The sequence below is a fragment of the Lepidochelys olivacea genome (assembly GCF_965140295.1).
Source record: "Lepidochelys olivacea isolate rLepOli2 genome assembly, chromosome: 9".
In the NCBI taxonomy this organism is placed as follows: domain Eukaryota; kingdom Metazoa; phylum Chordata; order Testudines; family Cheloniidae; genus Lepidochelys; species Lepidochelys olivacea.
In genome coordinates this window covers 37657108-37673243 of record NC_140419.1, presented here as the reverse complement: position 1 = coordinate 37673243, position 16136 = coordinate 37657108, and the positions used below count along the sequence as shown (strand labels likewise).

Sequence of the window (16136 nt, the reverse complement as noted above, 5' to 3'; positions counted from 1 at the left end):
GAAGGCCTTCTTTGTAAAAGCTGGAAAAGTTGTACAAATGTTTGACCAGCTCATTTGGTACTTTTGTCTCCTCTTCTTCAGCGCCTATGCATGTGCAGAACAAGCTCTGGAGGAGGAGTGCTAGGACCTTCTAGCAACAAGTCCCACAGCACTGGCAACAGACTCTCTATCTCCCTACCAAGCCCAGGCCTGGAATACTAGGCACAACAACAACAACCTGCAGAGAGTTGTATCATTTTCCTCTTTCTTGTTCAGGTTTCGATTTCATTGCATCTACTTCCCAGCACCTCACACAGGCTTTTCAGGAGGCAATAATAAAAACCTAGCCTTGAAATACATGCAAACCTCAAGCCACTGAGCTGGGTTTCTATTTTTCTCCAGCTCAAATTGCTATTTATTTTTAGACTTCTTGTTTGGTTGGGTTTTATTTTGAAGAAGACTCTTTTCTTTCCTCCCTATGTTCTCCTAGTGCCTAACTTCCAATTCCCAGGAACCAGAACTATTTCAAATGATTCACAACAATAGCGGGCTAGAACTGAGAAAATTTTCAGCAGCATGCAAAACTGCCCTAGAAGGAAATTCTCTGCCTGAGATGGACTTGGAAATTACAAGAACTCTTGGTTTTATTCTCGCAGGGTCCGATCCTGCCAGGTTTATTCAAGCAAAAACTCCCTCACTTGAAGCCAATGAGCCAGAGCAAAGATTGCAGGCTGGGGCCCCAAATCAAGAGACTCGCTCCCCTTTGAAAAGTGATTTCAATGTGAATGATGAAAGTCACAATAGCGGTTCGGTTGAAGAACGGGCAGGGGCTGGGTTTGACCTACTGGCCACAAGATTGCACACCCCGAATATACTTTTTCTTTTACACCAAGCCCCCAAAACGAGCCACTTCGATCAGAGAAAGCGCCGCCTCCCGCGGCCAGCCAGAGTACCTGGCCAAGCGTGGGAAAGCTGAACGCCAGCGCTAACTCGGGGCCCGGTGACTTTAGCCCCTCACGCTGCGCTCTGCACCGTGCGATGAGGGCATATCTGTAACGGGGGGCTGTCTCTGCGATCTCCTTCCCGGGATTGTTTAAAGTTTCCCTTGCTGCTGAAAATCCCAAACAAAGGAACCAACTCTCTCTCCCTACCTCCGACTCCCTCTTGAATATGAACTGCACCAATCCGTTAATTTAAAGCGGCCGTTGGATGGGATTTAAAATCGCGTGGGATTTCGATTTGCACGTGGGAATTTCCCTTTGGGCTTTGGAGAACTTGCGCTAATCAGGATTGGGCTCGTGTGCACCTGTCTCTTGCGCGCCCTCTAACATGATCCTTGCAGAGTCCGGGGTCGGTGAAACGCAACTAAGGCTAGGGGCCATGTGCAGCGTGGACACGACTCCTATGGGCATGGGGGTGGAGGGCGGGGGGAAGCAATGAAAGGAAAAGCAACACAGGTGGGCTCGGAGCTTCTCCTCTACAAGTGCATCGCCTGCCTTCCTGGGGACCCTCAGCAGGCTGCGAGCCTGGGGAGCAAAGGATGCCTGGAGAGAAGCGGCCCCCCTTTGATCTCGCTGCCATCTGCAGAAAGGTGCCAGCAGCTCTCACGCCTAAGGCCAGCTTTTACCACCACCACGAGAAGGCCTCGTAAAACCCCTAGCCGGGCCCGGACCAGCCACTTCCGACACACTTTCTCCGAAGCCACCAGCCTCTAATGAGAGCGAGAGACTAACCCGGCCGGGACAACAAACAGGGGCGAGATAACCTACAGATCTGACCTCCCGGCGAACAAGGTTCCCAGGGTCAAGAGGGAAACAAAGAGCGCACGTGAACCCCGCTCCATTGGGCTGGGTTTAATGACACCTCAAGCAGGCACCTGCCTTCAGCGCTGCCGGACCGGGCCCCCTCCCCAGCACTAACATGTGTGCGCCTCGCCCCACGTCCTTCCCTGGCTGCCAAGGAGCAAAGCCCGATCCGGAAGCTGCAAACAAGATCCCCACTTCGCTCAGCGTCTGGGGGGAGCGATTGGCTTTACCTCGTTCGCTGAGGATCCCATCAATGCTATGCTTGGTCTTCTTGTCACTCTCTTCCGCTTCTTTCCTTTCCAGTTCGGCCTCCTCCTCTTCTCCTTTCCCGAATTTACTTCTCAGAATGCGGCTGATGGAGCTCACTTCAAGGAAAAACGAAGAGCCGTAAAGCAGCGGCGCTTTGCTGGCTTTAAAACAACCTCTCGCTCTGGGGACCTCGGCAGTGACTGCCCCTCCGCTGCACCCTCATCCCTGGAGAACTGCTGCCCCGACACCAGCGTACATCCAGAGACGTGCTGGCTTGATCCTGGGCAATTCAGCCCACTGCGGTGCATTGATTTTTTACATCCCCCCTGGTTAAATTCAGGGGCTTCACTGCCTGTGAGGTTAGTGTCTATAAATCCTTATCTTCCCGATGGGTTTTTTTTAAGGGGTGGAACATATACTGCAAGATATTTTTGTTTTCTCCAAGCTAGTAAAGTCTGCTGACCAGAAAGCATTACAAGGGAAATTACAACAAAATGACCCAGAGAGCAAACTATTTAGGAGGCCTCAGACTGCAGGGTTTCGATTTCCACGCCGGAATACTTGCCTATTGTAACAAAACCAAGCAAGAAAACAAGCCAGAGGAGAAAAGAAAAGCAGCCTTGGTTCATTTATTTGTTTCCAGATTCCAATCTGCAAAACAAACCCATGCTCTGAACTATCTCCTTGGCACAAGCTGGGGAGGGCGGGGGCGGGGGGGGGGGGTAAAGGAATGCAGTTGCTTCTTAATTAAAAACAAACTGCCCCACACCAGTGTAGAAATCCGCCCCGGGATTCAGATGTTTAACTTGTACCCGCGGTTAATGCCGATCGTTTTATGAAGTTAGGAAAGTGCCTAGGCCGGACCGCTTGTCGCCTCTTGCAAACAGCACAGGGGCAGCTACTGGGTTCTAGCTTTAGATTCCCTTTCAGAAATGATGCTCATCACTGAACGCTTTCCTCCATCCTCTGCCTGCAGTAGACCCACGGGATACACAGCTTGCCCAACCGCCCACCCCAAACACACGCTTTGCATAAGAACCCAGATCTCATACCCCTAGGGGGGATGATGTCTGTTTATTAAATATTTGATGGCTCTGGAAGACGACTCTGGATAAAGGTGGCCTCTCCATATGGCATCAATCAATAGCGCGCGAGTGGCTGTGCTGAGCCCGCTGAACGGAAATAGGAATAGACCCCAGTACCTGAGGGAACCGTGTTTCGATCGCAGACCCCGTCTTTGAGCAGTTTGTCCCGGATCTCCCAGCTGAACATGCCGGCATTCTCCCTCTTGTATTCCTCGATTTTCTTCTCAACATCCGGCGTTGTCACCTGCTTTAATACAAAAACCGGGCGGACACCAAGTTTGTACAGTTTGGATTTAATGCAGAAGGATCACAGCAAGACGCGAAGGTTAAATTCTGCCGCGTGAATCCGGAGTAACTCCTTTAACCTGACTGGAGTCGCTCCGGATTTACATCCCGTTATAATTAAGGGCACGTTATAATTAAGGGCCTTTGGAAAGCCTCTCATAATTATCAACGTCCTTCTGCTTTTAAAACTGGCTCAGGACTGCCAGATACATACAACGACCCCGATCCTGTAGTCCCCAGAACGGCAAAATTCCCTAAGAAGTCCATTAGGGTTGCACTCGCATGAGAATTGAAGGATCGGGCCCATAGTAATCAAAACCTAAAGTGATGTAGTAATAACTTTTGTGTATCTGTACAGAGGGTGGTGAGCAAAGAAATGTCCACAGAGAAGATGAAAATGGCAGTAAACGTATTGTCAGTGACAGTGTAATGATCGGGAAAAGAGATTAAACTGTGCTAAAGTATAACTCAAACTACAAATACAGACCCAACCTCGGACATTTAGGAACAACAGAAAATAAGTCTAATAACAACAATGTAGATTTTTCTAAATATCATAAACAAACACTGACAAACGCACTGTTCTGAAGTTTTGCTCGGATGTCCTAAACAACGAAAATAACGTTCAATTAAAAACCCTGCAAGAAATAATTTTCCAGATAATACGCCTGTAAAATAGATAAAGTAATTTATTCTAATGTTTGGTATAAAAGTTTAATAATCCCAGCTTTAAAGGAGCAGCAAAGGAGAAAGAAAGAAAGAAAGAAAAGTTTTTTGGCGGGGATATATGTAATAATACAAACAAGTTAACAATCGCCCAAGGATCTATATTTGCCTGTATACACACTCTTTGGGTGTATGTATGTGTAAATATAAGTAGCGTTTGGGCAGACAACTAGGATATTGGCTGGAGATACATTGATCGAGCTGTACAGCAGCATGCTAAAAACCCACTCCAGAATATAGGACCCGATCCTGTAAACTCTCCCGCCCGCTAGTAATCCTGACTCAATGGCTAGACCAACTGACTCCACCTGGACTGCTTGCATGCTCCATCTTGAAAGTGCTCAACCCCTAAGAAGCTCCCATAGGTTTTGGTGGTGGGTATGTAGGGACCATTCGGAGGTGAATAAGAGCTTGCAGGATCGGGCCTTATTTCTTTGATTCATTTCCGAAGTTTTAAAAATATTTTATGGGACAGAGAAGTTCTAGAAATAGGGTGGGGAGGAGGCGGGGAGGTTACACACAACACTTTGCATGCGAGTGTGTGTGTGCATCTCCATGCACACACTGTGTGGAGGAGTGTGTTGATTTCGAAGGTGTTTACATGGGCACAGGCAATTAGGCAGCCGCTGATTATATTTTGTCTCTTGCATTAAATACAGCAGACTCTTTCTCCCCAGATGCTGCAGCCTGTAAATCCTTAGTCAGAACCAGGCTTGTGTGAGGTTTACTAGCCCCAGTAAGGCTTTGTCCAAATGAGCATCATTCCCCAATCCACAGCAAAAGCGCAGCGTGCCCTCCTGCCTCCCCCGGGCCTATCCTGCAAGGGGCTGAGCTTCAGCTCTCACTGAAATCGACGGGAGGGGAAGAGGCTCAGCACCTAGCAGGGCGAGGCCCTAAACATAGTCACCACTGCCTTGCTGATCTCCTCACCTTGGGCTTGCTGCCCCCGATGGCCCCCGGCCGGATGGAGCCAGTCTCCTGGTACCTGCAGAGGATTTTGGAGACGCAGCCGTGGGACACGCGCAGCTGGCGAGAGATGACACAGGGCCTGATCCCGTGATGGGCCATCTCCACTATCTTGTGTCGGATATGGTTGGGCAAAGGCCTGCCATTAATAAAAACTCCACCGAGCTGATTGACTCTGCCCTGGCCTAAAGGAGTAGACACTAGAAAGGAGGGGGAAATGGAGTTACTTGTTGTGTGTGTTTTCAAGTCAACCCGACTTTCTCTGTGCGCGCACACTCCCCTATCCACATACACACAAACATGTACACGAGTTCATCCGCTCCCATCCTTGCGCCAGTTTAGTACTAGGTTGCCTGGCTGGACAGATCTGTGATAGTTAGAAACCCTGGGAGTGCCTGACAGATGAGTGTCAACAGGTTAAATAATGTTTCAGACTTATCAACAGAGCGTCTTCAGAGAAGGGAAATATTACGTGCTAGTGGGAACCTATTTCCAGAAGCAACTTCAGGAGCCAGATGACACATCTTATTCGCATGTTAGTTACATAGGTACCACTCGGCCCCTCCAGTCAGAGGGGGAACTGAGAGCCCTGACCATTTCGGGGTTTTGTGAATCCATCCATCTAATCTATCTGTAAAACAGACTGCAGGAGAAAACCAGAGTAAAATTTTCACCTGTTACACTCCATCATTTACTGTTGGAAAGACTTTTATTACCTGCTTTAATTAGCCGCTACTAATGGGCTCCTGGTAGAAGTGAAAAGGGGGGGAAATATAAAACTTCAAGAAGAATCTTTTAAAGGGTTTGGACTGTGTAATTCCAACATGTTTCTTGTTATTATTCTTCCGTGACTCTAAAATTGGGTCCGTGGTGTCTCTTTTTCTTTTCGTTTAACCCCTCATCGCTCGCCCCTTGAACCGTTTTTACAGAAACGTTAATAAGGAACAAAAGTTTAAGAGACTCTACTCCAGGAGGATAGGGGAAGTGAACTGATGTCTAAAAGTCCGTTTCAATTTTTTGAAGTATTGCCGTCCTTAAATTTGCTGAGAATCGGAAGAGATTTAGAGCCGGATATTGCAGTCCTTATTCAGGCTAACTTCCCATTGGTATCAGTGGGAGTTTTGTCTGAGTAAGGGGTGCAGGATCGGGTCCCAAGATTAAGACGACAGAACCCCTGACAATCAACGGGATCTCCCCCCAAAGTTGTTCTGGGGCTCTAATTTGCAATGCTGCCTTCTTCAAAGCAGAATCCGTGGAGAACGTTAATACAAATAATGCATGTTATATGTGTGTGCATAAATTGTGAGGGAGTCCTTCTGTGCACTCACTTTTCCATGTTGTTAAAGAGGTTTTTTCTTGCTCTAACCTTGTGCAGTTGCAGTTCTAATTTATGTTTTAATCTAAGTAACTAGTGCACAGCATTGGATGAAAAAAAATGTTTTTCAACAACACACACACGAGTTTGAACACCCCTTCCCCCCCCCCAGGTTTGAACACACACACACACACACACAGACACACACGGGTTTGAAAATTCATCATACAGCTAGAGAGCATTCCTACCTTCTAATGGAAATCCGCTGCGAGGGTAGTTCTGCCCGGGAGCTGGTCGCATCATTCTTGGGACAGCTCCTGCTAGAGTTGTCATGTTGTATACAGCTTTACTTTAATATTATATCCAGGAGAATGCTGATATACGAGAGATCAGCTCTGGTAATAGATCCCACTGAAAAAGGAAAAGTCCTGGAAAAAAGGGATGGGGAAGTTGGGGGGGGGGGCTTGCTCTCCCTTTGTCAATAAGACGTGGTATCCCAAAGCAAAGGGGAGAGAGAGACAAAAAGGAGAAAGGGAAACAAAGTTTGGGGCGAGGAAGGGAAACTTGCATACAAGTCGCAGGAAAGAGCTCGGGCGGCTGCTGGCCACTGTGTGAAGATGAGCGCACTTTGATATGAAAAGGGGGAGGGGGTGCCAGGAATGATTTCTTCCTGTTGTTGATACAGAGTGAAAGGAACTCCGCTCTGGAGTATTTATTAGTTCTTTCCCCCAAAGCTACATCAGGATCTCTGAGCTGCGATTGGCCAGCAGGGAGACTGTCCCGTCTGGAGAAGACAGGAGCTGATTGGGTGAAATCTGCAACTTTCTCTTCTCATCATTACAATCGAGGCCTCAATCTAGGAGTGTGACCCAGGCATTGCCTCTTCCCTTGATAAAGTGTCCTTTCATAGAATGGCTGGACAGGAGAAAATGCAGAAGCAGGGGAGAAAGCAGCCTTCAGTGGGGAAACTCTTCATTCCTTTTACAACTGTCTTGGCACAATGCCACTTGAAGGAGATTACAATAAGGAAGCAACCAGACACTTGCATTTCTTGAAGTCGGTCTCTCTGGTCACCTTTCCTTTCCTGGGGGATTGTACGTACGGCTGTGTGCTGTCCTGGTCAAACAGCCTGCGAGAAATTAAAGGGGAAGTTGTGTTTCTATTGATACAGTTCTTTGTCTGCCTATTTCCATCAGCACATCTTCTCTGAGATTGTGCGAAGGGGGAATAAAACTGTCCTCTCTCTCCTTCTCTCTCTCTCTCGCTTTCTCTTTTCACTGAAATCGGTAGCAATGGAGAATAAAATCTCTGGAGCAAACGGTGCTATCCAGTTTTCAGGCAGAAGTCTCCATTGTTCCCACTGGGAATTTCTGCTTTAAAAACGGATGGCAAGATGTGGCCCTATATTATATATTTGTGTGTGTGTGTGTGTGTGTTAAAGCAAGTCTTGCTAACAAACATTTGTTCCCAGGAATTTATTGTAGTATTCAAACTAAACTGCTGGAAAAATAAAAGAAGTAAAGTCTGACTAGGAGCTGAAGTGACCACAGCAGGATATGACGCCAGGAGTGTTGTAAAGACTGTCTGTCCTTAAAGAAGGTACTATTGTGCATGTCCTTTTATTTATAACTTGGTAAGTGCCAGCAAACTCGCCTCCTTTACACTCTGAAGTGCCAGCCCGGCTTTGCACAGTGCTCTTTATTTGCAATAGTCTATTCAGTAACTGTCACTCTCGAGCCTCAAGTTATTCAAGACCTTAATCAATCAAAAGGATGAGAATCGTTCAGGTTTTCCCCCCTTTGAAATAAAGGAAACAATGAGTTCTAGGCTTAAAGTTTCCCCTTTCCCTTTACGATTTTGGGAATTTTTCTGTTGCTGATTCCGTTCTCTTTGGGGATTAATGTTAGTTTAAAAATGTATAACTAATAAACTGAATCAGCCCGCAAAATAAATAAATAAATAAATAAACAAACAACGAAGAAGTCACAGGTCTCAGACTTTCCTCAGTGAAAACTAAAGGGCACTGTGAAAAAGAATTTTAGACAGCAAAATAAAGGTAGTTTAGAGTGGAAGATCTGACGAAAGATCCCTGCATTGATGCTACCATAATTTAAAAATATAGACAGTAATTTAAACTAGAGTCACACAAATGCCATAACGATTAGTTATCTGCCTCCTAGATGTTTACGAGGTTCCGGGCCGTTGATTCTGATCTCTCCGACCCTGCATATCAGAAAGAAAATAAAAGAAACTAGATCACTTTTAAAATGCATCATATAAAAATGATTCAGCCCCTCTGGACTCCGACATTTGGGAACAGAGCCGGTAGGAAAACCTTTGTTTTTTTAAAGACAGAAAACAGGTTACTAACAAAAGTTTGTATACTTAAAAACTATTTTATATATTTTTCTACTATCAGAGTGTCTTAATTATTATTTATACCTAAAATAGTGAGAGGAAAACTGCAGCTGCATCTGAAAAAAACCTGGAGAAATGCTGTTTATCAAATTATTCTGTTTTTTATAGCTATTTATATTCCCCGTACATTACAATACTGACTTGTGGTCATGTTTTTAATGCACACGGTAATATAAAGATGTTTTAACATTGAAACGTACAGCTTGTCTAGAAAGTTTCCAGAAGTTTAATTTAGGCCACATGATTTGCCATTTCATTTTAGCTTCCTAAAATGAATATGTGGGAAATATATTGTTTGGTTTTTAAAGTTGAATCGTGCTTGAAAAAAAATCTAGAGCTAAAAGTGTGTGCATGCGGATTTCAGATACCCAATAGCAAATAGCTTACAATATTTCATAACCTACACGATTTCAATGTAGTGACCTCACCAGCAGTTGTACATTACAGAGCCCTGAAACCGGAAAATGCAGACAGATATTATTGCCACATTGCTGAAGTACAGCACAATCATTTTGACACCTGAATCTGGAACCGAAGTGTGTAGTATGATATAGGAATCCATGTAGACACGATATAATATGGTACCACTCTCTGTTTTAGAAATAAGACGGTGGTAACCCACGGAGAGTTGCTGCACTGCAATGATAGGTGTTACATGAGTGAACTACATCGTTTCATTTCCCCACAGTATGTATTTTTCCTTTTGTCACTGCCCTGTGAGTGTATATATGGATTTAGCGGTAACTCCTGATAGCTTTACAGCTGTTATCCGGAGATAGGTTGACTCCCAAGCCCTCTTGGGCCAGGATGCATTTGCTGAAAGTCATTGCTTCCGTAAAATCTACAATGATCGGGGCCGATTTCGCTCACGTTGAAGGGATTTTTGCCATTGATTTCAAAGCCAGTAGGGTTAGACCCCAGAAGTGTTAATTTCCATTTACCTCACACAACCCTCGCCCATGATTTTGTGTTCATGTAGAAACTAGCTCAAGTCACTACCCTTCTGGGTGCAAAATGGCTTGGCTGAAGGGGTTAGTTGGCCGAACACATTGCTAGTAAATCGCTGGATGTTCTCTCTCTGCCGATAACTAACATAATCTCTTTTCCTCTACAACGGTCGCTGCCTTTTCTGGCTTAGAGTAGAACGGGCAGACTAAACTGGGCTTGATACCCAGCCACTTCAGGGACCACAGGGTAAAACCCTTCTCTCATCTTCCCTGCCTAGCCAGGCCCCATCGCCGGGTCACCTTATGGAGCCTTTCCTAGCAAGGAAGCCAGTTGTTGCTGTTGTGGTTGTGTCCGCTGCAGTAAATTGGGCCTCTGTACCAGAAACATTAGCCCCCTTCTCTCCGCCATGTCAGGGCTCCCTTTAAGTGAGTCCGAGCCCAAGAGTTACATAAAGCAGAGAGGGGCTGGCTGGAGTCGGAGCTCCTAATTGGAAAACTAGTACCCTTTAGGGCCCACAGGCGGAAAAAGTGAACTCCGGAGAGCAACACCGCCCCAAGCCTGCCTGCAGTTTGAAACCTCTGCAAGCTCAAGTCCCGTCAGTGTTTTCCAAGAAACAGATTTATTTTCTCGACGGGGGGGGGGGGGGCGAGCATGTTATAGATATTATTTCCTTTTGCACCTCAGAGTCATATATGGCTGTATATTTTCCCGTGGTAGGGAGCACACCCAATCTTCCTAGATCAGGCATGGAAAATGGTTGAATACACATGTCTTTCTTATTCACTCAGAGGCTTCTTTCACGGCACACAATTCAGCGGGTTCATGGGGATTCAGAATTGCCCCACAAACCAGAACGTGAGGGAATAGAAAGGGGGAAAGGAATAACAAGACGCTCCATTCATGCGAAGTAAAGGCAGTACGGCATTTCAAGGGTAATGTCTCTTTACTTGCTACAGTTCCTCCCGGGTGGCATTTTTCATTCAGAAATAATATGGTCAGCATAAAATGTGGAGCCTCCCGCTCGCTCATATAGCACGGAACAACCGTTTGCTTTGTAGGAGGGGAATGAAAATGTTTCATTGACTCGGGGCCCGATCCTGCGGCCACTGAACCCCATGGCAGTTGCTCCAGGGTTTGAACGGGGACAGGATCGGGCCCTCCCGGACATTTCTATAATCGCCAGGTTCTATCCTGCTTCCCAGTCAGGACAATATAAAAATGCCCGTTGACTCGAATGGGGCAGGATCAAATCTACAAAGTCTGAAAATGATTTTTAAAAACCACTTGCCCTGGGAGTTTGGCCTGAATTTGCAGTTTCTGGGCCGTGGATATCAATGTCACAAAAGTCGAAATAGTCCCTCATCTTCTCACGCACAGGAACTGTTAAAATTCCAGGCAAAATGATTAGACATGAATGCCTAGCCCCCCATATTAGAGTCTTTAGTCCAGCAGAGAGGATTTCACGGTTTTCTAGTGGAAATAGCTAAAAATACTCCTGCTAATTACAAAGCCCTTCCAGGCCAGGTGCACTTTTAATTGGATTAGTAAATGCTCTATATTAAACCTGCAGCACATCAAATGGGCAGTGAAAATTAGAGCTATTAGGAACAGAGGCAATTATTTATGAATGATAACAGTACTGTTTTCTCTTCTATTACAAAAAATCAATTATAATGTTTTCGGGGCTCTCCAAATGCAGTGTGAATTGCTATTATTCTTATTTATCATGAAGATTATTTAGCCTGAATTCACCACACAACTACTTTCACAGAAAAATTTATCTTAAGTGTAAATTAATTTTGGACCATGTTTTGGAGAAAGAAAGAAAGAAAGAAAGAAAGAAAGAAGTCGTTAGGTAGCTTTCATTCTTCACTTTGTGTTTAGCTGATACGTTTGACAATATATTTGATTGGAAAGCAGGCAATGGTGTCTAGAGACAAATTCACATGTGGAGTTGTAGTTCTAAATTGCCCATAAAGGAGCAAGACATCTTGCTGTCCGGATGATTTTGAATCCGGCCACTTTTTTCACAAAAAGGAATTTGATGGTTTCTACCTTACCTGGTGCCTGAAGATTTTGTTGTTGCTGCTGGTTTTGTCGGTCGACTTTTAGTAGGGAAAGAGTCCTGTGCCCCTTCCGTCCCACCCCCCCCCCCCCCATGCCTGTTGTTTTGTTCTTTTTGTGTATCTAGAAATAACAGACAAAATAAAAGAAAGCATAATTCTGGGCACAGAGGGTGCTTTGTTTCCAGCTAGGGAATTTCTGCTTTGGAAGTTTGTAACCATATATCTTGGATAAAGGATGCACCGTTTTCTTGATTTGAGGATGTTCCAAACCAGGTGTTGAGGATTTTCTGTGGTTAGCTAAGGAGAAGCGAAGGTTCACAGAGGAAAGGATGCACTTTAATCTTGGACATTATTCTGATACATTAAGAAGTAGAAGCCCAGATTGAAAGTGTTTGCTTATTGGTAAAGGGTATACATTTTACTCGATAGGATTGTATTTTTGTGCTGTAACAAATCAGATGCAAGCTCAGTTGAACAACTATCGACCATTTTGGAACAGAATTAAGGACACGTTACTGCAAGCTATAAAACCTTACTGAAGATAAACTTCAAAGAGAGACCAGTAATTTGGGATTCGTATTGTAAGAATGTTCAAAATTTCTTAGGCTTAGACTTTGGACTACATATTTTTCCATCACATATAAATAAAACGTAGAATATCCATAGATAGATAGATAGATGGTGTAATGTGGAGTGAAAACTTCTACAGTCTACTAGCAAATTTCACTAACAAACGAGCTAAAACTATTCATAATCCAAACTCTTCCCTTAAAAAAAAGCGGCAGCAAATTGTGTGCAACAAGTGTTGCTATTAACAAATAAAAAGAGAAAGCAATTTACAGCAAGATTTTTACGCTCTTACTCGCATGCGAGTAGGAACTTACTTTACAAATGGGCTAATTGATATCTTCTTGTGGAGTAAAGTATTATTCCAGGTAGTTAAATGTGGCAGAATCTGGTCCTTAGTGAGAAATAACAAATGAAAGGTCCTCAGGGAAAGATGATTGCTTTCCTATGCAAAAGGTAATGATTAGTGACTATTGGATGAGATAGGAAATGTAGGACTTCCCTCTGGTTCTAGAATTAGGCAATTGCCATAGCAAATACACGCGCACCAGGGTATCTGCATTTTATAGGCTTTAGACAGTAACACCATGACGCTAACCAAAGGAATATCTATAGCAATGGACACGAAAAACTAAACAAGGAAGCATCGTTTAGATTTACAACTGGGATGAAGAGAAACCAAAGGCTTGACAGATTTGCCCGTTCTCGAGAAGAAAATAAATCTTAAAAAACACAACAGTACCAACCAACAACAACATCGTTGTTTTTCTACAGGATACAAAGTGCTATACTGGAAAGCCCCTAGCTGTGAAGTGTGTGTATGTTCTAAAGTATTGTTCATATCTGCTCAAGACAGTGCAAAGCAATGGGAGAAAGTTGCAAGAGACAACATGTCTGTGAAAGAATTACAAAGTGACATGTTCCCTTTGGAGTGGTTGGGTATGGTCTGGTTTTAAAAATCCCCGTGCTGGGTTAACAGCTCCACTAAAGCTTAGTAAAATATCAAACATATAAAGATTACCTCTATGGTATCCATTGGCGGACACACTGTCTGTCCCCCCTTTGCTTCGTCCTGTCTGGGAGAAACGTGACCAAAAACGGACCCAAACTCCAGAGAGCCTTCTTGCCTTCAGCCTTAGTAAATATTTTGAGACAAGTAGCCTAAAGATTAATTGTTTGAAGGACATTTTCCCCCCGAAACATAATACTATTTGGAGAAAAAATTAACAGCAAAGGGCCAGAAAGATTAACATTTGGAAACTTATGAAATGTAATCTGCATATCTAATTGATTCCCAGCATATCAGTTTAAAGGATAAAGATGTATATCTACGTGATGGATATTGCATTAATAGGCACATAAATAAAGGTTGAAAAGTCACCACTGAAACCTTTGAAGTTTACTCCATCGCTTTTATGTCGCATCCACACGTCTCAGCGCCGTCTTTGCTCCAGTTTTTCAGTTAGTTGGTTTCACAAAATTAAAAGGTGTTTGTAAAATAGCACGTTAGTTTTTGAATAGAGAGCTATAAAACACTTACCTTTGGGGGCGGGGGAAGCGCGAGGCTGCGGCAGGTGTACAAAGAGATCAGCACATGGAGTGAGGTGAAAGGAATACTCAGCAATGGACACAGAATAATCAGCTGTTTGTAAAAGGAAATGTTTTCATACTGGGCCATGGAATCTGTGCGCCCGCGCGGGGTGAAGGTGGGGACAGAATTTATGCTGAGAACACCTTGAATTTAATTTAAAATCGAGTCCATCTGAATCAGAGGCAGCTGGTTCCAGAAGGCAATGCTAGGTTTATTTATTTATTCATTGGGATGCTGGGGGAAGGAGATATATTTTTTTCATCTGTAGAGCTCAGTACAATATGGTATCAATGGAGCTCATTTGGACAAAATCCAGGGTTGACACTTTTACCATGAAAAGGAGGAAATAAAATAAAAGCCGACTGAATAATTGTCTCAATTCTCAATTGATCTAATATGACTCTATTGTTATTGCCAGGTGTCACTGGGAGAGAGTTGGATTCATCAGAATATAAATGTGTGTCTTCACTTTATGCTGATATGACCAACATTCTGTTCTCAGTGACACTGCGAAGTAACTCCATTGAATCTGGTTTCACGGCTTCCAATAAACAGGGACTGAGAAACAAAGGTTAATAAGAGTAGTGAGAAGACTTACTGTAGCCCTAAATTCTCTGAGGGCCCCTTTCTTCAGCAAAAGGGACATGTAATTGTTGGCTGCCTGGCAGAGGTAGCTATTGGAACAATGACTGAAACGAATCTGGGAGTCGATTCCTTGTCAATATTTCTGTCTTCATTGTGAAACCGGATTCCATGTAGCGGAGAAGGATTATTATTGAAAGAGCCCTGAAACACTTAACCCTACAAATGACAGGACCAATCTCTTTCTAGAATCTTTTTTAAAAACTGCAATAAATGCAACATGTATTTCACTAACTATTTCAGTAACTTTCTGATTACTACCAGATCCTCCAGTAAAAGTTACTACAGCTGCCACTTCATAATAATAAATGCCTTTTCGGGTGAGTATAGAGGTGCACCTATTATCTTATTGCTGATAGATACGGGTAGAGAATAGTGTTAAATTCCCCTCCATTTAAAATCTGTTAAGAGAGAGCACGTTTCTGCTTAGCCTGTAATGGGATCCATGCGCTGGAAACCCTGAAATTGCTGTCCAAACTCTCTCTGTTTTAAAGGATCTTATTTTACTGCTTTTGCACCCTGGAGTGGAGGAAAGATTTGCTCCAGAAAGCACACTCCGAAGAGATCCAATTCATCTCATAATTTGCGCATATTTCTGCAGAAAAATACGTCCAACGAAGTCTACTTTATCCCAAGCAAGTATTAAAGGGGCAGGATGTTGAAATAAAAACCTGTTGCGTTTTTGCTATTTATTCCATCTGCACTGGCGTCGTACTTGGAGGGAGGAAAGGCAACCTTTGGACAAACAGCAGAAGCACTGTAAAATTTTTCTGTCTACTGGTATTGATGGCATTCTTCATGTAGGTGAAACTGCAAGGTAAATCCAGCAAGGAAAATAGGAGGAGGAATGGTTGGCTAGTTGCCAATAAATCGGTGGAATTAGCATTTTAAAAAGATGGAGCTGAGCTGAACTTTGACTAGTCTCAGAGGGGGGGAAAAAGTGAGCCATCGGGAAATCAAAGACATTTTCATTTCATACCGCAGGTATGTCGTAGATTACCGCACCAGCCTTAAATATCTGTTTCTGGAGAATAGGATTTCACCTATACAAACTAGAAATGTATGGACGAAAAATGTTAATCAACATCCCCCCGAAGCTGTAACAGTGGCATTTTGAAAAGAACGTTCTAATCCTTGGTTTCAGAGTAACAGCCGTGTTAGTCTGTATTCGCCAAAAGAAAAGGAGGACTTGTGCCACCTGAGAGACTAACCAATTTATTTGAGCATAAGCTTTCGTGAGCATCCCATGAAGTGAGCTGTAGCTCACGAAAGCTTATGCTCAAATAAATTGGTTAGTCTCTCAGGTGCCACAAGTCCTCCTTTTCTTTTTGTTCTAATCCTTGTTACTTTCCTATTAATTGTAACACTAGGAATGACGATTCATTCTTTCGGTATCGCAATGGACTTCAATGGGGTTGTTATTGTAACAAAGCATTATAAACTCGAGGCTTGATCAAATGCGTTTGTATTCAGAACAAGGGATTTTCATAATAG

General features: G+C 43.8%; 1 protein-coding gene across 4 annotated transcripts in view; it reads right to left on the bottom strand.

The window, feature by feature from the left end:
• PAX3 (paired box 3) overlaps positions 1 to 7075 on the bottom strand; it is a 122127-nt gene extending 115052 nt beyond the window's left edge. Inside the window, exons 1-4 of one of the 4 annotated variants that reach the window (XM_084639623.1) lie at positions 6659 to 7075; positions 5060 to 5295; positions 3236 to 3365; positions 2015 to 2149 (exon numbers count right to left, since the gene is read on the bottom strand). In XM_084639623.1, coding sequence (XP_084495749.1) covers positions 2015 to 2149; positions 3236 to 3365; positions 5060 to 5295; positions 6659 to 6743 — 586 coding nt within the window. In that variant the 5' untranslated portion in view covers positions 6744 to 7075. The remainder of the gene's footprint in view (positions 1 to 2014; positions 2150 to 3235; positions 3366 to 5059; positions 5296 to 6658) is intronic. The other 3 variants (XM_084639624.1, XM_084639625.1, XM_084639626.1) reach the window with 3 other exon arrangements.
• Positions 7076 to 16136: the final 9061 nt, after the last annotated feature.